The sequence below is a fragment of the Camponotus vicinus genome, unplaced genomic scaffold (assembly GCF_025532165.1).
Source record: "Camponotus vicinus isolate PSW18456_S1 unplaced genomic scaffold, iyCamVici1.0 SCAF_9, whole genome shotgun sequence".
In the NCBI taxonomy this organism is placed as follows: Eukaryota; Metazoa; Arthropoda; class Insecta; order Hymenoptera; family Formicidae; genus Camponotus; species Camponotus vicinus.
This window is the reverse complement of record NW_028141981.1, coordinates 4,828,436-4,854,465: the sequence shown is the minus strand read 5'-3', so window position 1 is coordinate 4,854,465 and position 26,030 is coordinate 4,828,436. Positions and strand designations below refer to the sequence as shown.

The window sequence follows — 26,030 nt, the reverse complement described above, 5'->3', positions numbered from 1 at the left end:
TGGCGACTGGCCGATGTGTGCGTGCGAGCGAGCGAGCTCGTGACGGGAGCCGCGGCGGAAACGACGCGGCTCCCCGAAAGTCCGTTTTCCGCTGGAAACGCAGGGACGCGTAGCGCCGCGTCGCGCCACGCCGGACCGACACTCTGGCGAATCTTCTCCGCGCTTCTCTCTACGTCTACGTCTCTACGCGTTCACGCCCAACAAGCATGGCGCGCGCGCTTGCGAGCTCGCTGCGACACGCGGTGGACGCCTCTTTTCTCTCGCGCGCGCGTGTGACATTTCTTCCATTACCGCGCGCTCTCGTGTCCGCACATCCGCATTTCACTCTTACGTCATGTAATTTTCATATCGTATAATCTTTTTCATGAAAAAGTACTCCTTTTTCTGTATCTCTGTAAGGACTGCGCGCATATTTCCGTGCGCTGTTTAATGAACTGAATAAAGGGGGTATATGTATATATGTTTTTGCGGTTGGAACGTTATCAGATTGGAATATACATTTCAGTTATATATATATATATGATCTCGTTATCTCTTATTTCGACTAAATAGTTTTTATCATATTTGGTGTTTTCCAAGCGATACAGTATTATTTAGATAAGAGCTGGATAATAAAATGGATTCTTTTCTGTAGCTTTTTTATGTAGATTTACCGATAAAAGAGAATACATTTTTAAACAAAGGATAAATTTTCACAATTTTCAGTATTTATGTAAAAATTATATTTATATTTTTTAAATCTCTTCACGAATATTCGCGAGCATTTTGTCATTGTATTTTTTTATCCATCATGTTATAATACGTTGTTATAATATATCAATACATAAACAGTTATAAGTCTCAGAGATTCCAGAGAGAGTTTGTTAATAAAAAGATTACGCGTAAAATCTTTATTACTATAAAGATATAAAGTTATTTAAACCCAATGTGTGGGAAGCCAGCATCGCAACATTGTCAGTTCAACCAAGTATGTCGAGTCATTTTTTACGTCTTCGTTGAGTGTACGGTGTGGCATATGGTTTTTTGTCTCACGTTAGAGTACAACGATCGTAGAACAAAGGAGCAGGAAGGTGCAAGGAAAGTATATTCTTTTGTGTACAGCCGAGTGACCGACAGAGCCAGAATACATATACGTGTATACACACACACACACACACACATGTATCGTATACATATATAATATATATACATGTATATAGATATATAATGCCGCCGCACGCGTTACGTAAAGCTGCCGCGTTTGTTGCACAATAATCGGTTTCTATAAATAACTCCAAACATGCCGCACTCTGGCTCGACTTCTTGTTTACATACTCATCGTCGTTGTATTTCGCTCGCTCGTTTCTCGATCACTCTATCCTTCCCAAATCTTAAAAGCTACTTCATTCATAATATGCTTATTCTATTTATTTAAATTAAATCTATGTTTATAAAAAATAAGATATTACTTGATGTTTCGTAATAAACTTTGATATCTATAGATGCATCCTTGATTAACGTAGACATAATATCGTAGTGTTTTATACTGAATATGTTAAAATATTTAATAAGTCGTACATTAAATCATTCGCTCATCATCATCTAGATCATTATAATTTTAAAAAATTGAAAAATGCAAAGTAAACGCTGTATACTAAATATTATATATGGTGTAAAATATATGAAACAGCGTACGCCATGATAATAAAATTAAATGTCACTGCTATTATTATCGATCGGATTATTACTACAATTGATATTAAGCGTAAATAAATGATTATTGTACGCAACGTACCAATGAAGTAATAATTTCGTTTCTCACATGTGTGTAATTATATCACATTATATCATATTGTATTATATCATTCCTATGTTTCTAATCATGATGTGACAGTAGAAACGGTGGCTCATTTTTCTAAAAACACTCTTTTTATCTATCTAAATATAATTCATTAAACACATCTATGTTATTCTATAGTATCTATATTATGTCTTATACGATAATAAATTTTCAACTTTCTCATTGTGTTACGTGCGTGACGACATTATGAGGAGGTACTATTTCCCAAACTTCCTTTGCGCATTGGAATGCATAACTTTGACGTCAAAGTTAGGCGGAACGCGCGAAATCACGTCAGATATGTGCTTATCTGCTAATCGCACAAATGCGATCAACATATCAATGTTTATCGTTACGTAATTAATATAATTTGCATCACCGATCGCGACAAGTTTACGAGTCGTATTGATAAAATAATTTATTTTGTCTCTATATATTTCTCAGTTTATTTTTTAATATGTATATAATAATTTAGAGAAATGTAAATTATATTCTCATATATATTACACAAATACGTTCGTTGATTTTTTCTTATAACATATAATTGAGGCGATTACAATTGTAAATTAGATATCTAAATATTGTAAATTAGATATCTAGATAACTAGATATAGAAGTATGATCCTTTTTTTAATTCCGTTTTTATACGACAACGTGTATAATTTTTGCATTTCATATTTTTATAATCAAATATATTTTTTTATTATTTTTCGAATATTGTGTACTATCAGGATTACATAATTTGTAATTGTATAATCTGTAATTGTATAATATTATTAACATATTTTTTTAATATCATGACAACAAACAATTCAATACTATTCAATAATAATTTCTCGCATAATCATAATTATATAATATGCTCTTCACACACAAGTGAACTTATATCGCTCAAATAAAAGAAAGGAGCTTCAAATGTCTAAGTAATATTTATCAATGCGAAATGGTTGCGCGATGTTATATATCTCGAGATGAAGCGTTAAACGTTTATCGATTGTTTCACGTTGCATGTGTGCGCAAATACGCGCGAAAACGACGCATATAGCTTTTTACTGTTTATCCCGTATTCCAAGACGAGAAGAGCGACCTCGTCTCACCTCGATGCATTTTTTGCGTACGCATTCTAGTTTGCCTTCGCAAGCTCGCGGCTTAATAAATGGCTCGGATCGAGCCAATCCTGACCACGGTCAACGTAGCAGCACCATATCACGCGCGTACATTGCTTTTTAAGTAGTATATATACACACAGACGGAGATGTATACATACCTCCGCGTTGCGAGAGCGCATGCAATGCACGAAGAGAGGCGCGAGCAACCGAGAGAGTGAGATACGATGAGTGAGTTATATTTCGCGCGATGCACCTACTTGCACCGGGTTAACCTCTGCATTCGGGTGCGCGTGTACCCGATGATGGGGCATGTCGTATAACGTTTACATCGCGCTACCACGTAATTCACGAATGCGTACACGCGTTTTCTTCCAGAAAACGTCATTGATCTCTTGACGAGTTAACATTACGCGCTGATATTATTGTATGAGATATAAAGTTACTATATATATATAAATTATTATAATTAGATTATTTTATGATAAATATGTAAGATAGGATATATAATAATAGGTAAAAAATTAGCAAAGTACATATAAAAAGATGGCCCTAATTATAAAACTACATTCTTACGTTACTCTCCATTTCCAGCTACCACAAACGAATCTAAACATTGCATTGACCGATTATTGCACCTTGATGAAAACATACAACGTCGCGCACGCAGAAAAAACGTCGCGACATGTCGTTTCACTAGAAATGAAATCTAGACGTTTGAACGGCTTCGTTTAGGAATGGGCTTAACACCTGTCGCATAATTTTTTTCCAATCTCATTATCCACCGTGACTTCCTGCCGACGAGCTTAACTAGGTTGAACATTCGCAATATGCACTATTCATCCACTCGTCGTGATAAAGGCGATCCCCGAGTTTCCGGACTGTGTTTTTATCGTTCATGCAAATACAATGCGAATGATAGGTCGACTACTTGCGGTATAACGTCCGTAATAGATAGGAGTTGTGCCCCGTGATAGACATAAGTAGACAAAACGGGTCTTTATTTACCTGCACTTATCTGGAACATGACTTGCAGTATGACTCGCATGTGTATACGTGTGGGAATACTTTATTGGCGGTGCACGCTATAACCTGCGATATCACTATTAATTAATAGAAGGTACATACCCGGTTTCATTTCTCGGTTTTGCGAATATATGTAGAATCGCGATGATAGACATAAGCAAACAAGCGTTTTATTTTAAGATTTAGCAGAGTCACAATAATTCCATATTATGAAGCAAAGGCATCTCCGCAATGATCTATACAATAATATTATTATTCCTGTCGCTATTTTAATACTCGATAAAGGAAAATTAATAAGAGTGGGCTTCTCATTCAGTTTACGAGGACAGAAAGCTACCGCGAAAGATGTAAATAGACAATACGGCTCTTTATTTTAAGAACTAGAGCTGGCCTCTCTACAATGCATACACAAAGGTGCGAGTTTCAATTTGCAAAATTTTATACGAAATTACAGACAGAACGCTGTAGCTCATACGACACTATTCTTTAATGATTAATTCTAAATTAATAATAAATTAATCTCTAATCTTTTCTTCAATATGACCGTACAATCTAGCCCACAAGCGAACCGTGTCCCACAGCATTTTACACGTTATAAAAAAGACTATATAGTGCTGTTTAATAATAAATTAATGATATTATCTCTGTAACGTGGAACTTCATAATGTAGTTACTACACAAATGAGCTCTGTCCTACATTATTTTATCGCAAAGGATATTACAGTATTATTGCGATTAATAATAATTATTAATTTTTTCATCGTACGTCTTATGCAACGTTCGCGTCTGCGAGTAATTTACGATCCCTGGATAGATCGTAATTATCGGCGTAGCAAATAGTCGGGTGACGGGGCAACGTGCGCGACCTAACCCAAGAGAGACTACGCAATTTTTCCGGTGCAACGTACGCGATCATCCGTCGTTGGGTCGGCAGCTTTCGAGGTTAGCAAGGCTGGCCGCTTCGTGACCGTCTGCGAGCCGGATGGCCGTCGACGAGTCGGTATTTCTGTCTCTCTTTATGGCCGCGCTTACGTACCCCACACTCCCTTCCTTCGTCTCCGTTCGCGCGATCAGAGGAACGCGTGGGTGTGAGTGCGAGATAGGGAGCATGAATGAGAGACTCCTGATTCCGCGTGTCTAGAATCGTCCGCGCATAAACTGCGACGCGAACCGTTATCGCGACCGGAACAGTCGCTCGGGGCTCGGTTGCGAATTGCGTTCTTCCTCTTTCGCAGAAATGGCGGATTAGGTCGCGCGGCGCCGTTTTACTTCAATGCGGAATTCGCTCTTCGTAAAACGTCCACGGCCGTAAAGATGTAAGCGGCAGAACGTACAATGCACGTACGATTTTTGCATAGGAACGAGCGTCGAGTACCAGGTGTAAGTTGTTCCTAACTGGAACGGAGTCAGCTGCCGACTAGCTGAAAATATCCATTTACCATTTTCCCTCGGAAACTTCAAACTGGTGACGATGTAATTTGTTTAATGAAAAATGTATATGTTTCTTGTACGCTCCGACTTTTTATATAAATCGTGTTTGCAAGGTTATATTTTTTTCGTAATCGTAACAATCGAGAGATTTTATGTGCTTTATATATACGTTAATTTATATTATTTCATATAAAACAAGTTAATTAAAAACATGAAATATATCTTCTATTTACAAGAAATATTCCACGTAACGTCGATTATATTAAAATTTTGCGTATAATCATAAAATTTATTAGCTTTAAAAAGTTAAATACGAATTTTGATATATTTTAAAATTACAAATATCCAATCCAATATTCTCACGATGTAGAGCATTCGGTGCATTTTGTATACACAAAGACGTTAATCTAATTTTTATGGCGCACAATGTTCCATTTTCCCTAGAGAATAAGTGACTAAACTATGGAGATGATCTTGAAACTCCTTTCAGTTGTGCAGTCTGACAGCAGACAACAATGGTTTCTCTGTTGACCTCTTATGCTCCACATATCCGTCGCGCACCGCAAACGCCGCTTACACAAATATCGTATGCTTGTGAAGGTTGTCATATACGGATAAAGGCGAAGGGACCGATCTCAGACATGGGAATAATGCCTCCGTCTCACACCTCTCTTTCATCTTTCTTTAAGTATTCATGCTTTTCTTCGTCACTGTTGGTCTTATTTTAATACCATGTTAGTGTGTTGTGTACGTACTTTATGTTTTGCATCAACAAAGGATTGTTGCAGCGAAAAATTATACTTTTTAGAGAATATCGATAAAAAAAATTTTAATTGCAAATATATCACATTTCCCTTTCAATTCTTTTGTATTTTATTAAATAACAACAAAAAGAAAATATTTTTAGAAAATTTTTTGTATATGTAAATAAAAAATACTATATATTATAAATCTTATACATATTAAAAAGCGCTGAACTAGCCTTGTCGAAATTGCGACGAAAATTAAAGTTGAACCGGTATAGCAATAAAAAAAGTTAAAAAATGTGATATTAGCTTTGAATATTTTTTAGTGCTTTTTTCTATTGATCAAGGTTTTAAATTTTTTTCTTGTGAACCATTACCTACGTTTTGAATTAGCAACAAAGGAAGAAGAAATAAAAGGATACCTGCCTGTTTTATATGGTTCTTCTTTAGATCTTCTTTAAAGCTTGGTATAGAAAATGCAATTAAGAGTGAAAAATTCTTTTGAATGTATATACATTAGAAAAGATTTTTCGTCAGGACTTTCTGCAATATATAATCCGGACTTTTTAGAATATGATTGAATTTAAAATATATCTAAAATATATAACATTTTTAAAAACATTTAATAAAAAAAAAGAAGAAAAAAATAAAATAAAATTCCAGTTATTCTTCATCAGTTTAACTCTACGTCATTTTTTGATGATAATCACAAGAATAGAAATGCCACATAAAAAATTAAATCACTCTATGTATTTTTTTCTCTCTAGACAAATTTGCACATTTTTATGTGTGTCTAGCATCGGTTACGATCGATAAGCACAATTAGAATGGACTCGTAAAAATATTCGTGATGTACGATTCACGAGCGCGACATGTCATGGTTCAAGATTTAACGGGCGTTTTCTTTTGAACGATTGCTGACGCGCGATTGAGGACGCAGCGTTTCATATCGCACGTCAGATAGTTAGGGTATAAAGAACGCAATTCTTTATGCGCGTTCTTTCAATCTGACGTAGTATACAAACTACTGGCCTGTCATCCGCGACTCGGTTCGCTGCCTCGTTCGAACTGAGCCCGACAGCTGGTCGACCACGTCATTTTACGCACGGAAGGGCACGCATTCCAATTGTCATCTATAAATTGTCAATTGTTTCATATCGCAGGTGTTCCCCTCCTAGATGATTAAGAGTATAATATATATTTACACACGCGCGCGTGTCATCAAATACGAACAGAATTCTTTTGATTATTATGCGCGACTAAAACACCTGTCAACTAACGAGGCGATATATGAGAACGCTTCTTAAATAAACGCAATGATTTGTTAAATCGATAACAGACAGCAAATCGAATAATTCTTGACGTCATTTAAATGTCTGTGAGAAAAATAATATTAGAATATTTAAACTTAGTTTTTTTGATAAAATATGTAACATGTCTTTATATCTAGATAATCAACTCTCTATTAATATTATATCATCATAAGATATAGTATTATTTATATATCAGTATATATAAAATGTATAATTTTTCAATTTTGAATATTTAATTCATATTATATATCAAGATATAAATATGCAAATATAAAATTTATAAGTATATTTATAATTCACGCTACATACGAAAAAAGTCGATTAAAATTATTCAAAGGTTTATAAAATATTTAAATAGTTAAAAGAATAGGTTAAAGCAGAAAAATCTTTAGATGGAAGGTTGGACAGATATCCGAATAAATTTCTATCGATTTTTGTCCCGATGTTTTGCGTAAATTCAGTCGGAACGAAGAGGAAGAAAAGACGATGAAGCGACAAGAGGATGAGAGAAGGTAGGGAAAAGGCCACGTAGAGACGATTCGCGACGTGGCGCCCGTTGGGCTGCGTCTTACGTCACACTGCTAAATATATGCCTTAGCCGTTCCCAATCTCATACCAATTCTCGTTCTTCATTTCATCCCGTACTACATAGTAACAGCGCGGCATCGTCGTTCCGTCGTCGCTGCCGTTACTGCCAAAGACATCTGCGTGCGTGCATCTCTTCTCTTATTTTGTCCTCATGTGCGTGTAACTTGATATCGTGCGCCTCGGAAGCCGCAGATGCAACTGGCGTCTCGAGAGATCGCGCGACGTGAGCCAACAATAGTCGGCCGATCGTTATTGGCTGTTATTGGCGATTTATTCCGATGGTCGAGACGGATCGTGGAAGCCGGGAGAGCTCAGACGTCCGTAGGGTTTCCGACCGTACGTCTCGAATTGTGCTGGAACACACTTGGTTTCATGAAATTTTTTTCGTATTTGCGAGACACGATTAAAGTATTAAGTATATATTTTCTTCATACTATGAAATACTGTTCTATTAAATTTTCAAAATTACAAGTCGAATATTATTGTTTTACTTTGTTCCGCGTTTTTTAGCAAATATAAGTGTAATTTATTTTATTTTTATAACAAAGATATAAAATTAAATTCATTCTATCAAACAAAGCATTTCTTTATTTTTCATAATCAAAAATTTTTAGTTTTAATATTACGCACGGCAGCTATATATTTTTATTCAGCTAAATAGCATAGAGTAGCAAACGTTATAGCCAGAAATTCGGGGAAGAGAGAAACCTATTGTTACCTATTTCTAACCCTGATCCCGTTAACATCTGCCGACGACAGTTTCCTTCACACAAAAATTCCCTTCTAAATGTCGCAAGCTATTTGCTTCTTGCCTTCTCGGTTTTTTCTTCAAACTACATAATTCAAATTTTACTTTCCTTGATGAGAAGTTTCGCAATTTTTGTCATATTTATCTTATCTTTATATTTATTTTACTTTATTTATTATAAAAAGAAGAGAAAGAGAATTTAAATAAAAGATATAACAATAATAATATATATTTTGCAGGCTTTTTGTATAGTAAATTAGCCTTTTTATAAAAAGCATTTTATAAAGAATTTTTATAAAAAGATTAAATATTTATATAAAAAACTTATATGAAATATATAATAAATAAATCTTATAATTTATATTTGAAAAGCATTTAACTTTTTTAAATTTTAGCATATATTAAATATTTTCTACAAATATATGTACAAATTTATATGATAATCTTTTTCTAAATTTTGAAATAAAAGTTTACCAAGCTATGTTACTTTAACTAAGAAATCGCCTGACATTCGTCAACTAACACGATACTTTGGAACTAAAAAGGGAAAGAAAAGGAAAGATGGGCCTGCACGACGGGCGATGGGTTTTAGCTGTTAGAAACGAGTTCCGGGAATAGCTGTTAGAGTGGATAGGCACAAAGAGGGTGTTCCGGAGACCCTAACGTAAACCCACACGCACACTGATACGCATTAACCAATCGGGAAGAGACGTGTATTACTTCAGCTGTACCGGACGAGCTTGGCCTTGAGCTTCTATATAGGGTGACTCACTGGAATTTTTACTGCCAGCAGATCTGGCTTTGGGTTAGGTCAGAAAACAAGTTAGTCCGAGATGAATCTGTAGAGGGAAGAAAATATTCGGATAATAATTGCAACTTGTTTCCTTTCCTATATTATATAACGTATATTTCACGTAAAAATAATTGATGGATTAAAATCAGATATACTACGATTTCTTAGGTAAAATAAAGATAAAAAATTTATAGAAACATTTTACTTACTTCAACATTACAACGCATATTTTTATAATTTACATTTATATAATTATATTTAAATTTATTGCGAAAATTACACGTATAAAGAGTATAGAATATCGTTTGTTAACATGCGATATGTTATGCTAATGTTAAGTAAAATCGTGTAAAATGAACGTAAAGTCTAAATACTTGCAAAAGCTTCAATGAAACGTTATAAATGAAACTATCACAAGGTCGTTTACTGTTTATGAGCAATCCGCCTCATCTTTATCTCCGTTTTCGCGCTGCGTTCCTCCGTTAGTCATTCGCAGCTGATAGACCGCCGCAGATATGGTGCAGAAACGTTAGTAACAGGCAGCTGACTGACGCCAGCCGACAGTTATTTTTGTAGCCGTTACAAGGAAAAAAGGAGAAATCGTAAAATGCAGTAGAGCCGCGTTATGCAATGTTCTTAGAATCGCTCTCGTAGAATATGCAAATGGAAGGTCGTCTATTCTGCAATATCTGCGTGTGTCACTGTTACGGAATGCTCAATGCACCTCCCTCCCCTTCTTATTTTCTAGTTGACTATTCAGTCCTCCTCTTATAAATTATGCAAAATACGTCACTGGAATTTTCAATATGTATATGACGCTGTATATTTGCATATTCCACATAAAATTATGGATGATTCTCCGCAAAACCGCGATAACTCGAATGCGATTATCATATATTTCGGCACAAATAATATTAATATTATATAACATTAATATTTATACAAACGCATCAACGAAAATAAATTTAGATCGCAACGAGAGACGTCGTTCTATTTTCGTTATGAGCAGCAGCGAATGTTTGTCGTCCAGACGACTATCTGGAGAATTTAGAATCGTGTAGGGTCTGAAACGCGCGTATCACAGAGAGATTACTTTTTCGCCACGCTTTTTCCGAGACATATACATACTTTCCGAGCGTGTTTCCTAGTCAGCCGCAGCTGATAGGCGGCTGCAGATAGCGACGCTCGTGCGAAGGCACCGGTAACAACCAGCTGAGTGGCGCCAGCCATCAGCTGTTGGTGACTCACGCGAGCGAGTCGACCGAGAGCGGACGGACACACAGCTGCGTACACCAATGCATAACACACACACGCACACACATACACATATGCATACACAACCAATACTAGCGCGCGCGTGCGCCGTTGTGTTCGTGTGCATCTCTCACCAAGACGCTCTCTTTTCTACCTATGAGCAAATATCCGCAAATTCGTCTGCCTGGATAAAAAGCTCTAAGCGACTCGATGCGTGGATACTTTTTATTATTTTTCTCATTTTTTTCCTCTTTACATTCTTCATTTTTATCGTCGATGTTGATATTAAAACGTATGAGGTTATAATTAGAACTAATCGCGCTGCCCAGCGATCGTCCTCTAAAGTCTATTCATTTGTTGGCAGATAATCGCCGACAGATATAATGTAGTAGAACATGATACGTGGATTGCCTCCTGGTGCCATATGGTCGATTGATTTTCGAATAAAAATTATATTTTCTTTTGATTGAAATATAATAGCGAAAAAACTATTTAAAATCTATTTCGTTTATAATCTAATATTAAAAGAAATTAGACTCAAATAGCTTCTTTTGCCGTATTTCAATTTCAAGAAAATATAATTTTTATTATAATACATAGAGAGATATTAAAAAATAAAAATGATTTGTTCGAAATGCATTTTAAAGTACAATAGTCATATTTTCTGGATTAATTTTTTTTTATAGCAGGATTTCTCAGATAATGTGAAGCGTTATACAATTAGAGAAAAAAAAGAATTACTATTGATTTTTAAAGATTTTGTCTGGCTACTTAATATTCTTCTAAAGTGTACATACGCGCGTATGATTTGTATAAGTGCTTTTTTTGAATTCTTTTTTTATCGAAAATAATTCGTTGGCATATGTAGCGTATCATATAACCTTGTAAGAAATTATCTCTTGCGGGTTCGACTACTGGTTATCATGGTTGCGGCACAAACCGATAGCACGTGCTTAATCACAACTGTAGTTACCACAGCGGTATTCGAAACCTATAAATACTGAAAATTAGGAGATAAAAATAAAAATTAACAATTAATTTTTATTTGTTAATCTATAATAAATGTGTTTGATTAAGACAAATATATAAACAATTATCGTCAGACTGATTATCACAAAATAACAATACAAGAAGCGAAGTAATAATTGAAGAAAATATATTAAACGCTATAGAGTAATCTATAGCACGTGCAAATTCTTTTTCGTACGAGTAGCAGGATTTCAGGGTGAAAAGGAAGGCAGTTCTATCCACTTCGTCGACCTACTTCGCCGCAACTGATCTGGCCGAGCGAGCGCTCTGCGGGTATCCGGCGAACGAACGAGCTGACGTCACGACAGTCAACCATCCAGCCAGCAAGCCGCCGGCGTACCAGCTGATCTAATATAACCACTCGATGAGAGTACGCCACGTGGATTTCTGGTTCCGTGGACCTCCACGTGCCGTTATGAATGATCGTCGATGAATGCCGCGGCCTGATTCAATCCTCGTGTGTGTTACTCCGAACAATTGATTCGCGTTTATACCGCGAGAAAAGACGCTTGTGTCAAATCTAACAAAACTATAATGGAATGCGATTTATTTTGATGTTAGAATGGCTGTATTGAATTCGACTACTATTGTGTAAAACAGCTGTGATGACGAGAGACGATATAATGTTGAAATTAATATGAAATGTGTAGATGGGTGACTTCATCAGTTATAAAATGTCTGATCGCGTCATCAACATTCTATACGGTTTAATTCACAAATTAACGACGTATTGCAACAATGAGAAAAATTTTTCGCTTTTTAAGATATGGCGATAAGTTAGGTAGGAGGAGAGTTAGAATGCGAATAATGCAATATTACAACATACTTCAACCATTGTGAAATCTTTGATAGATGATCGTGACATGGGTTATTGCATCGCGCATGATGTACGATTATGCCTTTGTACAATTGGTCGTACTTACGCGGTATTTGAGTGACATCTTTGAATGAGTAACTGTTAGTATTTCAGTCAAAGAAAATTATTGGACATGTGACAAGTGGTCGATAAAGCATTGTGAAATTTAAAGATATTTTTAGTATTTTTACGTACTCTTATAGTTCTTTGTTAATACAGCTAACATTACTAACATTTTATGAGCAATATTATTCTTATAAATAGTATTATTTCTTAACAATAGTATTCTTATGTTGAAGATTATTAAACTGTATCGAAAATATATAGCTTTTTCAAGCTATTTTATTATTTTAATATTATATTATTGATTTTATTCATCTACAATTATATATATTTTTATCGATCCGAATTAATCTTATTTAAATTTAATTCACATTCAAGATACTCAAATTTTAATAAGTTCTAGTATTTTTATAGAACATTTTTATTTAAAATAAAATAAGACACAGAAACTTATATTTTATAAATATATATAAAAATAATACGTATAATAATTTTTAGAGAACAGCTTTCACATTCGTTCGCATTATCGACATGTGACATTTCGGAGCAAGGAGCAAGGTCACGGTTCTCCTTGCTGAGTCATCCTTATAGTATATCCGCCATCTCGATCTTTCCCCTTCTCTTAACTCTCTTCCCTATTGCTTTCCTTACTGTCACTCGTTAACATATAATTTTCTCAACTGTTTGCTATTTCCTCTTTTATCAACTTTACCTACAACTTATCTACAATATTACGAAATGAGCATTGCATTATTAAAGACTTCGCTAACTTGTTTATAAGTTCACCGAAGTGAACTTAATTATGTAATCAAAAATAAGTGCATAATATCGATAAACTTAAGAAATAAATTTTTTATATCAACTTTAATATGAAAATGACTTTTAGATTGAACAAGATGAAGAAAATATATGGATATAACAATATTCGCAGGTATTAATAGTCAGTTTCGCTAAGCTCTTTTTTAAATTTTAGATAAAAATAGTTTCACAAAATTATTTATTTCGATATTATCAGCAAATATCAGTAAAATTAAAGAACTTGCTTTTGAAGAATATTATTAAATTTAACAAATTTAATAATATTCTTCATTAATTAATTAATTAATTAATTTACTTTTTAAAGTTGACGAAATTGATTATATAATTTTTTGTGCTATCAAAAATTATAATTTGCATTATAATATTTTTAGTATAAACTCTTTTAAAATATTTGTATATCTAACTTTGTGTACATTTATTACTTTTATCTATAATCGTGATTATCTTTAGTGCAGTAAATATGAAAAGAATCTCTTAATGTTGATACCGCTAAATATTTTATACTCTCTCTTTAACTAAAATTGATGTTTACACCACGTTATAGCGTGCTTACAGCTGACCTTTACATTATGATGAGACCCATTCGCGATCTCTCGATAGCGTATGTGCGTTATTATGCCTCCATTATTTGCGTGACGACCTATGAAAGCATGTTACGCGCAGCATGCGCTATAAACATGAAATTAGAGATAGAAGTGTCTATTAAAACGTAGCAAGATTTAATGATGAAAAATTAATAAAATTATGTATATTTATATAATAATATAATTGTGTATTATTTTATATGTAATCGTTAAAATTTATAAGATTATATATATATATTAGTCTATTCATGCTATTCTGAGCATAATTTGTAATGTATAATTTTTCGCATAATTTTGAAAAATTAAATATTATCGCGATTGAACATCAAGAAAATAAATATATACGCACAACATATATATATGATTAATTTTTTTATAAAATTATAAATATATATAAATTTTATAAAAAAAAATTTAATTCAACTATCTACAAATCCGTCGTCGTAAACAAACCGCACGTGTTCGGTGAAATGAAAACAAAAGGAAGGGAGAAAGAAAGGAGAGTCACCTTGCTTTCAATTTTCTTAAAAGCCTTTACGCTACGATACGAGACGTACGATTCCAACTCAGCAGCAGAAAACTCAGCGAGGTATTACGCGTCATGTGTGTCAAACGAACAGACGCATGTGTTAATGTTCTCTCTCGCTCGCGTCACTTCGATTTCGTGGTTCTATCTCTTTGATATTTGTACTGAAATACTTTGACCGCGAACGTTTATCGCTCAACGGAAATGTCTCTTTTTTTCCTTAATAACGAGATGAAGAATACACACAGCTGGCTATGTGAGGCCATTAAAATAAATTGACATTTAAATGCGCAAAGATCCAAGATTCAAGGATCGCAAATTTAAAGACTTAAGCATCATCATTTCGTGTAATTATATGTGAAGATGAAGTCTAAGATACTTGGGAATTATTTGGCACAATTTAAGAAAATTTAATACATATAATTCTAAGCAAAAAATGTAATATATTTATATTTATGATATTAATCAAAATAAAATAACTTTAAACTTAATTACACATTACACTTCTTAGATTTATATTCTTTAGCAATATCAATAAGATCATCATCGTATTATTCATGAGAAATGATCATCGAATAAGATTTTATTTCGTGGTTTATCATTCAAGCATCGTTAAAAATTTCGATGCATGTGAAGAAGAATTCCATACTTATATGCTTTATTATTTATTTATTTGCAGGAGCGTCGAGACGGTGGACGACGGCTCGGTGACCACGAGTGTGACGGTCGCCGAAGTCGCTGATACGCAAGAGCAGCAACCACCGCAATCTAAAACTAACGTCGGAATTGGCCGACGGATTAATAATCATAGCGCTGCTTTGAGCAACGGCAACAGTATCAGCAACGTCGGCCGTGTCACGCCGCGCAGCCACATGGAGCAGGAGAAGCGAATACGGCGAGAAATCGCCAACAGCAACGAGCGACGTCGTATGCAGAGCATCAACGCCGGATTCCAGTCGCTTAGAACGCTGCTGCCGCATCACGAGGGCGAGAAGCTGTCTAAGGTAAGTCTCTCGTGTGGCTTTATATTAACCTCTGACCGGAGTCGTGTGAATTTCGAGCATGTTTCCTTGTTGAATCGTGGAATGTTGATTAATTTTCTACAGTGAAATATTAAAAATATAGAAAATTAACGTATATAGATAAAAAGAAATATAAAGAACATTAATGCATATAGATAAAAATAAATATAAAGAATATCAAATGTATTAAAAATTATATTAAATACAATCTTATAAATTAAATATAAAATTAGTTTCTTTATGTGATTACTATCATATATTATAGATATATATGTATATCACATACATAATGAAGAAAGTCTGCGAATTGATTTTTTATAAATATATGATATAAAAACTTCTTAATGTATTTTACATCAATCAAACTTACATTATTTTAATTATGAGAAAAATCAATATTTACACTCCACGACTCTGGTTCAGGGTTGAAAATACGCAAAAATATTTATATTATTATATGTTAATTTCGTACGAAAAGTCGAGTGTGCCGATATAAAAATGTGCGCGGCATACTTGGCATCGTATAATAAATCTTTGGTTGAAATGAGAATTGTATCCATGTGAAAAGTGTCATCGTCATCGTCATTCTCGTAGTTTGAGTCGCTTGCTCATTCAATATGAATCACTGTAAAAAAAAGAATTGAAGAAACACTTCCTCCAATAAATTTTGCCTGTGCTGGAGGAAGAAGCGATCGAGCTTGAATAATAACGATCGTTCATTCATCGCCTCGTGCTTTTCATGGATACATTAGAAGAAAATAACAAGGAATGCATAATTACTTGCATGCTTCTTGAAAAAAGAAGATATTTGATTAAATATAAAAAAAACGAAATTCTACAAATGTTTTAATTTTTATCATCAAAAAAATTTTTCTCTTTAAATGTTTCTATTAGAATCTCAAAGCATAAAGAAAAAAAACATAAATTTAATTGTGTCGAAAGACCGCGTAAATAGTCTAGATAAAAATTGTTGCATGAAAATAATTCGACTCTTAAGGCATGATTGCTTCTATTGTGCAAGAAGTGTTTCATTATCACAAGGCATCTTTTTTTTAAATGCATCTGATTTTGGGAAATTCTCATTTCATTCCATATGTAAAATGTGGCGCGCGTATATAAAATTTCTTTTATGCCGCACACACTAATGTATAAAACTGAAAATCTTTTTTTTGCGATATTTACCATAGGATCGCAAAAATGGTGTCACGCATATGTAGTACCACTTTGCGATTTTGACTGCCCTTTCGAATAACATTTGAGATTTGAGAACTCTTACGACGCACTCAATCGATATGTGATGATTTCGGATCGTTGGGACGTTGTGCGAGTATATGAACATTCAATAGTCTGGTCCAAGTGAAGTTGTTAGGAATAACATTGTGTTTTTCACAAAAGATTATATCTCAATATTCCTTGGATGAATTCGTAACTTCAATTATCGAAGACATTCGATAAAATTATTTATTACTTTTTTACAGTAGAGTTTTTTTTTCTATTGTGATTAATTTTTAAATGCATTTAATTAGATATTATTATATCTCATCTATCTTCGAGCAATAATAAAATACAATGTTGGAAATAAAATAATTTAACGAATTTATTTCCAACTAGTAAAATAGTAATATCATGCATTTAAGGATTAATTACTTACGATTTGATTTAGCAGTATTAGATTTTATACAAGACCATACAAGAAAAGTAACGATGATAACGAAATAATAATGCCGTGAAAATCCGAATGTATGGGATCAACACCGCATGATTTTTTGTCTTGCAAAATATTTTTATGATTTTTTTAATATAAGGGCCTTTTACTCGATATCTATTAGCGAGCATAAAATAATATTGATCACTCTTATTCGACTATACAATTAAAAAAATATCGCTGGCATGCAATGGCGCTCGTTAAATACATAACCGAGTCATATTTTATTCTTTGCTTAATTTTGCACGTACATAGTGCTGAAAAATAAAAAATTTCTTTACATTTTCGTCAAATAAGGAATCTCTTGGTACGTATTTAAAAATCGTTTTTAACCGTTATTTAAAGAGCACAAATGCATACATCGCGCTTCGGAATGGCGTTTCGGTACCATCCGATCGGAAGAGTTTTATTACATTAGAGCCAACACGCATCGGGCCGGGTCAGACAGACACGTGGACCGGAAACGATGGCCTACCTCTCTTTGACAAGGTGAATTCGTCAATAAAACTCAATCTCTTTTTTTTTTTTTGTTTGGACATCACGATTACGCAAGCCGTTGTCGGCGGCTTTTATGAATCGCCGCATGTTCTCCAGCTTCGGCTAATTTTAGCATGTGAAAGTCGGTATCCGGTCCCATCGTAAGACTAAACTCTCATACAATCGGTTTAGGCTAGTCACGCAGGGACTTTAATTTATTAAATGTGTGACAGCGTCCGTTTAGTTTTTACACTGTCGAGACATTGACGTCATTGTAGTCAAATATCAGCTGATGCGAATAGTTTGAATGAATTATTGAATTTTTAAACGCGAAACAACATTATCATGACGACTGAAAGATAAAGTTTAAGATAAAGGTAATTTGAATTTTCCAAAATACAAATGAGGTGTTTTTGTATTATAACACATACGCATTATTTTTTTCATTCTATTTATACACTTATTTATTATATTGAATAATATATTTTGTCATAATTCCTATGTTGTTTTTGCAACTAAGAATTATGAGACAATTATGTGAGAGTTTATATTAATATATAGTAATAGTATATATTATATTAATATTTATATAATACAGTAATAGTACATATCATATTAATATATATTAATATGAGAGTTTATATAAATATAACAATATAAAATATAAAATTATAAAAAATAATATAAAATACGAAATTATTTCTTCGAGAAAAAGATAAATAAAAGTGAAAATCAGGATGATCAGCGCTGTTGGATATGAATACCGGACCTTCGTAAATCTTTACCTGCGAGCTCATTCCTATAGTCTTGTGAAATCTCTAAAGTAAGGTCGAGCGTGAGAACGAACCGTGCACTGAGAAAAAAATCTGGTTGCATTAATTAGAATTCTGGTAGATTCAACCAGTATGTCTGTTGGAAAATGGACGAACCAGAATTCTTGTAGGAATTACCAGATGATTCTGATTAATTTCTTCCTGTTAAATTTACCAAATTTTCTGGTTAATAATACTAAACTCACCAGCACCAAGTCGTCTAAAATTTTTTCCATCTAATTTCAAAAGTCTGTTTAATATTCTGAATTCCAACAAGATTATTGGATAAATTCAATCCAGATTATTGAATAAATTATTTTAAATTCAGTTTGTTAGAAATTAAACTGATAAAACAGTGGTGCAAGAAGAGGATGCAGCTCAAACACACACAATCAGAGAGCTAGCGCCCTCTTTCTGGCACTACTGCTCGTAAGAGAAAAAAAATATACCTTGGATTTAATGTTAATACTAGTTCTTTATATACATTTCATGGCAAATATTGAATACGAGTTAAGTTAAGAGTGGCTCGCCGCCTAACGGCAAGCAAAGAAGTTAATGTAACAAGATATTTTATAGATTCAACCAGAAAATATTAACCAGATCCTTATAGTAAAATCTATTAAACGTTCTAGTTATAAAAAATCAAGTCTTATCATGATAACTAGAAATTCTTGTTTGATTTAACCAAAATGCCTTCAATCATATACGTCTTGTTGGTATAATCAAACGATTTTTCTCAGTGTGGCGTTAGTATTTTACAACGCAAATAATATTAAATCAATCATATGAGAACCGCGTTTTTTGACACACATATATGCCCACAAATTTGCTTAAAAAATTGAGATCAAAATTTTTCTTAAAAAAAAAAGAAAATATTCAGATCGATATTGGTTTTCAATTATGATTAAATCTAAAGAGTTTTTCAACACATGAGCTTCAGAATATAATTTAAATATAGATGTGATAAAATTGTATTATTTATTTGATTTTATTTTAATAACGGATTTGTAACTTGAAATTTTGATTATAAGATATTCAAAATTGAAAACTCGAGAATTTTAAGACTGGAATTTTTGAAATCATGAAAATTGAAAATACGTAGAGGATGAATGTAACCATTGCTAATAAAATTTCGCCAGCTTTAAAAATAGCATCAAGTAAAAATTACGCAACATATATGCGCTCAGACAACATGGTCACGTGGAGGTCAAGAGTTAATCGAGCATTTAACAGGGAATGTGGACTGCGCGAAACGAGACGGGACGAGGCGTCAAACGCCGCTGAGCCTCGTGAGACGATTAAAGGTAGGCACACAATGCGCATGTGTGTCAGTCGGGACAAGAACCTCGAGAGTCGCGTGACTCGTAATTGGCGGTGTGAACTAACAGCTGATCTCGCGCCGATCGCAAGCGCAAGTCGCTGCGTAATCAAGCACGTGCCATATTCAACGTACGCATTCGTATGCGCACACATACGTTATTGTATTCATTTTCTATCATTCGTGACGTAAAAAATATGATTTTTTAAATTTTTATCTTCAGATATATAAAATTTAGAAAAAAAATTATTCTCTTGTTGATTATAACATTAAAAATTCGAGTTTATATGATTAATCTTAATATATTTTACTTTCTACTTTGATATTTGATACGTTTGTTATATGTTTTTAAGATAGAAAAATTAAATATTAGATAAATTTTTAATCTAGGATATGATAAATTTTATTTTATTGCACAAAGACGTTTTAATGTCGATACAGTTTCATTAGGTCGCAAATTTATTGAAGCACTATTTAGTCGATGGCTCGAAAACTCAATGATTTTATGCCATAAAAGGTACTCTAATTATCTCGCGCGCGATTTTTAAAATTCTGCGTGACCTCGAATGATGATATATATATGTACGTGCACCGGTTTTGCCTTCGCGTATATGCGATAATTCGTATATATATATATATATATATATATATATATATATGTATATATGTACATATATGTATGTGTGCGCGCACTTTCGCAACGCGATATTTCGCCAACCAGTCGGCCGACCACATGGTTCAATTCCCACGCATTTCTCTTGTGCTCTCTCTCTCTCTTTTTTCTCTCTTTCTCTCTCTCTCTTTCTCTCCTCGTTCCCTTCGATCCCAACCTTTTTTCGCCCCCCCTTCCTTCCTCCCTTTCCGTTCACCTTCCCCTATCTTTATCTCGCTCGCCTTTATCGTCGGTCCTGTTCCTTCTTTCTTGGCATCGCTACGAAGGCCAAACCCGGACAAGCGAAATTCGCACGAAGCCCTGGCCCACTGAGAGAGAGTTGTCGGCCGGCTCTTTGGCAATATTAACGAGCCCACAGTCTCCAAATGCGAGAATGCTCGATTGCTCCCGACTTTTTTTTTGCTTGTTACTTCCTTAAAGCAAAGTGAAAAATTATTGCTTTTTTGTCTTTTCTTTCCTTTCTTTACGAACGAATTTGCATTTGAATCGTTTCGACCATTGTCGCTATATATTCATCGGGCTATATATCATTCAACTTCTTACTTTGAGACTTTTTTTCGTGCTTATAATAGAAGATTGAAATTGGTATCGCAGCGAAATTAATTTTCTACCAAAAGTGTTAACAATATAAATTTTATTGAAAATTTTATACGCTCTTATTAATAAAAAAATATTAAAATATACAAGGAAATTGTTAATTATATAAAAAGATTCTATTTAGAAAGCTAAATAGATAAATTTCGATTCTGATACATTTCAGTATTTCCTGTTATTGATTTCTAAATTCTCGATTCCTAGCGAAATTTTGCTTTTGAAAAATTATATATGTGATGATCGTGAGTTTCTTGTCGGGTATTCTTGAATCTTTTGTGCGCAGGAGGGCGCAGCACGCATCGGAAACGAAATAAAAGGAGGGCGCGCGCAAATGAGCGCAGACGCTTCGACCCATTTTCATTTAGCGTTCGCCAGACAGAAATAAAAATAAATCGTCTCGTGCTGTTCTCTTGTACCTTTAACGAAACTCGATTCGAGACTGCCGCATCGTGGCTAAAGAGAGCATTTTGTGCGCGTAATTGCGTTTCACGCCGCGTGGGAGAGGTCGGCTCCGATCGATTGCCGAATTTGATGGACTCTGTCAATCCTCTTATTTTCTGAATTCGTGATAAACTATTTATATCATATTATAATTTCAATCATATTATAATCTTGAGATCTTGATGTCACTTAAAAAACAATTTTCTTTAAATATTTTTTGTTTAAATATTTTAATGATTTGTTTGTATTTTAATAATTTCTAAAATTCTCCCATCAGGAATATATAGAAATAAAAAAGTACATATCATAAACTATATTTTTTAAATATATGTTAATATATACAACAGCTACAAATTTAACCAAACTAATCATTAATTATTGATAGCTATATTTGTTCAAAATGGAAATAGATTCCAATCGAAACATGAATAATTTTGCATTGGAATAATTTTGTTAGCTCTTGATAATAGAAATAGGTTAACCGATGACAACATTCAGAACTTCAATTTTGTTAATTTTTAACGTTTAACAAATGTTTTCATCCCATTTTCTTAAAAATTCTTATGGCGGGAATTTCATAACTGGCATACGCACATGCAAGAGAGAAAGAGAAAGAAAGACAGAGAGAGTAGACGAGGCCCCTCGCCGCTTCTCATTGAGAGTCGTCTTCTCGTAAAGAGACTTTGTCGGGAAGCATCGTCGGGTCGCATGGGCTGCATTCATTTCCATGAACTCTCAACGCCAGCTTCGAGGTTGGGTCGTGTCCCCCTTGTCTTCCCTTCTCTCATCCATCCCTCTCTTTCTGATTGTTAACGGTTGGTTGCGGATGTACACTCCTCTCTCTCTCCCCCCCCTCTTTCTCTCTCTCTCTCTCTCTCTCTCTCTCTCTCTTTCTCTTTGTGTGAAATATATATATTATTCTTTTGCTCTTTATTGTTCCCTCGTGGTGCAGCCTCTCTGGTCTTCGTGATGGTAGGCAAGGACGGCGGGAACCCAGACATCACGTGCTTTGTCTGCCACAGGCTCGTCTTTTCTCTCTTCGACTCCACGATAGTATTACGAGATTCGCGCATACACACACACGCGCGCATATATACTGCAAATAGTGCGCGATATAAGACTTGTATCTTGCGAGAATGAAGTAATACAACTGTTTATCTCACTCGGGACTGTGTAATAATTCTCTAATTACATATGTGATCAAATATATGTAATAAAATTATTATATACATAGCTATATAAAAATATTATTACATATTATATATACGCAATATATAAATATAAATATGATGTTACATTCTATATTTTATATGTTATATTTTATATGTTATTTTATATATTTTACTATTACTGATATTAAATATATGTATATATATTATATATGCAAAAAACGATTACATTGTCTGAAAAAGATCATTATAGAATATTTGTATTATAGAAAAGAATACATGTGTGTGTGTATGTGTGCATTATCTAGAAAATTTAGTAAAATAATGATTTTTGTGACATTTTACATTTCACGACTTCAATTATGGTATTCGCTACTGCAATGCTGTGGAAATTGTGACAAGATTGCATATATTATGACAGCTGTGTATGCAATCGTTGCTGCAATTAATTATATGAAAATAGAGTCTTCTCTATTCACATGCTAGTTTTACATTTTTGAAAGTTGTGTGATTTTAATATGATTATTCTTGATTTATCAATATCAAAAAAAGAAACATAATATAGGATATATTATCAAACAATTTTTTTGCTAGAATAACTCAATTAATTGAATATTAAGTTATTAAATATATTTAACAATAAAATAATTAATATTTAGAGATATAATAACAATTATAATTATGTTATTTCAGAAATTCAATATTTGATAATAATTCAAAGCACGATAGATGCGATAAATTATTATATGTATGTATGTATGTACGTGTGTATATATATATGTATATATCTAATTGATATGCACGCGCAACATATTGAGAAATATTAAATCTATTTTCTACTAGTTTATTGAATTAGATAAAGAATTTTTACACAATATAAGACGGGTTTAAGAAGTATTATAAAAGGCAATGCTTAAGATGCATCAGCACCGACGATGTCATATCCTGCTTAACTTAGCATCTTCCTTTTTTGACTTTTTTTGCTTCTCTTCTTACGTCAGTATTCTTTTCCTTCCCTTCTCTCTCCTCCACCTTTTTTTCCTTATCATTTCTCCTATGCGTGGTACATATATTAAAAATTGTGCAAATGGAAATACTTTTTTCTGCGTTCTCAATATTTTCAAACTTGCAGGAAATAATTTGGAGGATTCTGATTTAAAATCTTAGATTAGTCGGTATTTTTAATAACGGACGTATTGAACACTTATGAGAAATTTATTCCTAATAATAAATTTAATAAAATACTAAAAAGGAGAGATAGTAGCATGCTGTCAATAAGACTACTTAACGTGTTTACAATCTTGTTAATTTCTAACAAATAAATGTTTTCGTCTCATTTTTTTTGTAAATGAATTTTTAAAACATGTTAATAATTATCTTTCTCTTTCGTATCGAAATTTTAATCGTCTTGCATAATCTTCTGAACTTCTTTTGTTCTACATATTCAGATAATAGACAAGACATATTTTCCTAATAAGAGACTAAACTATTCAGCTTAGCCTCTTAAGGATCGAAGATTTTAATCTCTCGGAAACTATAGCCTGTTACGTATCTAAAAGTATCTTGGACGGAAATCAAGGTGTGCCATATGCACCTTGATGCCTGTCCAACCTCTTTTACCGATATGGTTTCTTGCGCGGCTACTTTTGTTGCTTGACGCGGTGGGCCAAACGGGCGGATCCCCTGAAGCATCTGGGTCATTTTGTTACCCCTTCTTTCTCTTCTTCGTCCCGGCTCTCCTTTCTACTATCACGGATCTTGCACACCCGTCCCTTTATCCCATTACTCTCTTTGTCCTTTTTTTTACTGGCCCACGATCGGCAAATGTAACTTCGACTGATACAGCTGTTGATTTCTATAAGATGTCCCTTTTTATATCATTCTTTTTTATAATAATCATAAAGTCATATAATCAATCAGACCAATCGTAATATATTTAAAATTGCGACATATTTTTGATCGAAGAATGAATTTTTTGAAATAACATTTTAAAAAATTCATTCTTCGATCAAAAATATGTTTTAGCATTATCTTCGATTGTTGTGCCGAGACATAACCACAAATCTGTTAAATTTTGCCATTATCATCTTTTTTCACACGAATACGATGTGTCGCGGTGCAAATATATCTCGTATTTCTGCGGTTACAACATAGTTCGTTACGCGAGACTGCGACTTCGGATTTTCTTACGAATTCCTAAATGACAAATCACGTATTGATAAAACGGATAACACTTATGAAATGATGATATTCAAGAATTATGAAACTAATTCTACCATAGTATCAATTTATCGAAATTGTTATCGCGATGAAATTGCTTCTCATTTATGTAAAAAGAAGATTCAGCAAAAATTCACGATATTCTCTCATAAACCGATAAATATATATTATACATTCTCATCTTGATAAAAATGAAGAACATCTGAATTGTATGTAGCTTGTAATAATGGTTATTAAGGGCGAAAAAGATACAAATATTGCAAGAAAGCTTTCTCTTCATTTCAAAGGGCTTCCTTTTTTTTGCTTTTATTATTATTAAGAACTCGATCCACGATTCTTAACCGGTTAGTTCAACGCTCATCTGTCCCGTAAATTATATATAACTGCAAATTTCGCTCATTAAAGTTATATAATGCAAGAGACAGATTGTTCTCACGCCAGAAATAATATTTAACATCGGTATCAAGTCATTCAGTGAAGGCTAATAATAAATTGTCGGCATGACATAATTATTCACAGAAAAATAGCGCGTTAAATATCAACGTCGAGCGATTTCCAAGCTTTTCCGCGACCGGTAGAACCGGCTATAATAGCGAATAACGTTGACGGTATTGTTTACGGCAAATATGTATCTATATATGAATATACCCGGTGATCCATTTCACGCTCGTAAATTTACGCGCGAATCGTGTAAATAAGTCGCGCACGTGCGAGCCATGCCAGATCAGCGACAGCTCCCATGCTCTGTCATGTAACAGTGTGAGCAATAGATTGCTTTAGTTATTAAAAGCGCGTCAGACCGTTTTAGTTACAAGCGAGAACATTCTCAAGGAAACATCCGTGTGAATTTACTCCGAGTCTATAGGATTTATTACTAAATTTACTCCACTGTATTAGC

The 26,030-nt window shown here is 33.7% G+C and overlaps 1 protein-coding gene and 1 long non-coding RNA gene across 2 annotated transcripts in view; one reads left to right on the top strand and one right to left on the bottom strand.

Annotated features, from left to right (window-relative positions):
- Crp (transcription factor cropped) overlaps positions 1-26,030 on the top strand; it is a 130,959-nt gene that overhangs the window by 1,896 nt on the left and 103,033 nt on the right. The window contains exon 2 of the mRNA XM_083109663.1: positions 15,381-15,705. Coding sequence (XP_082965789.1) covers positions 15,381-15,705 — 325 coding nt within the window. The remainder of the gene's footprint in view (positions 1-15,380; positions 15,706-26,030) is intronic.
- Positions 7,711-10,506, bottom strand: LOC145977555 (uncharacterized). The gene is made up of 3 exons (XR_014440550.1): positions 9,998-10,506; positions 9,498-9,616; positions 7,711-8,382 (listed from the first exon to the last, which is right to left on the bottom strand). It is a non-coding gene; the product is annotated as an uncharacterized LOC145977555 (long non-coding RNA).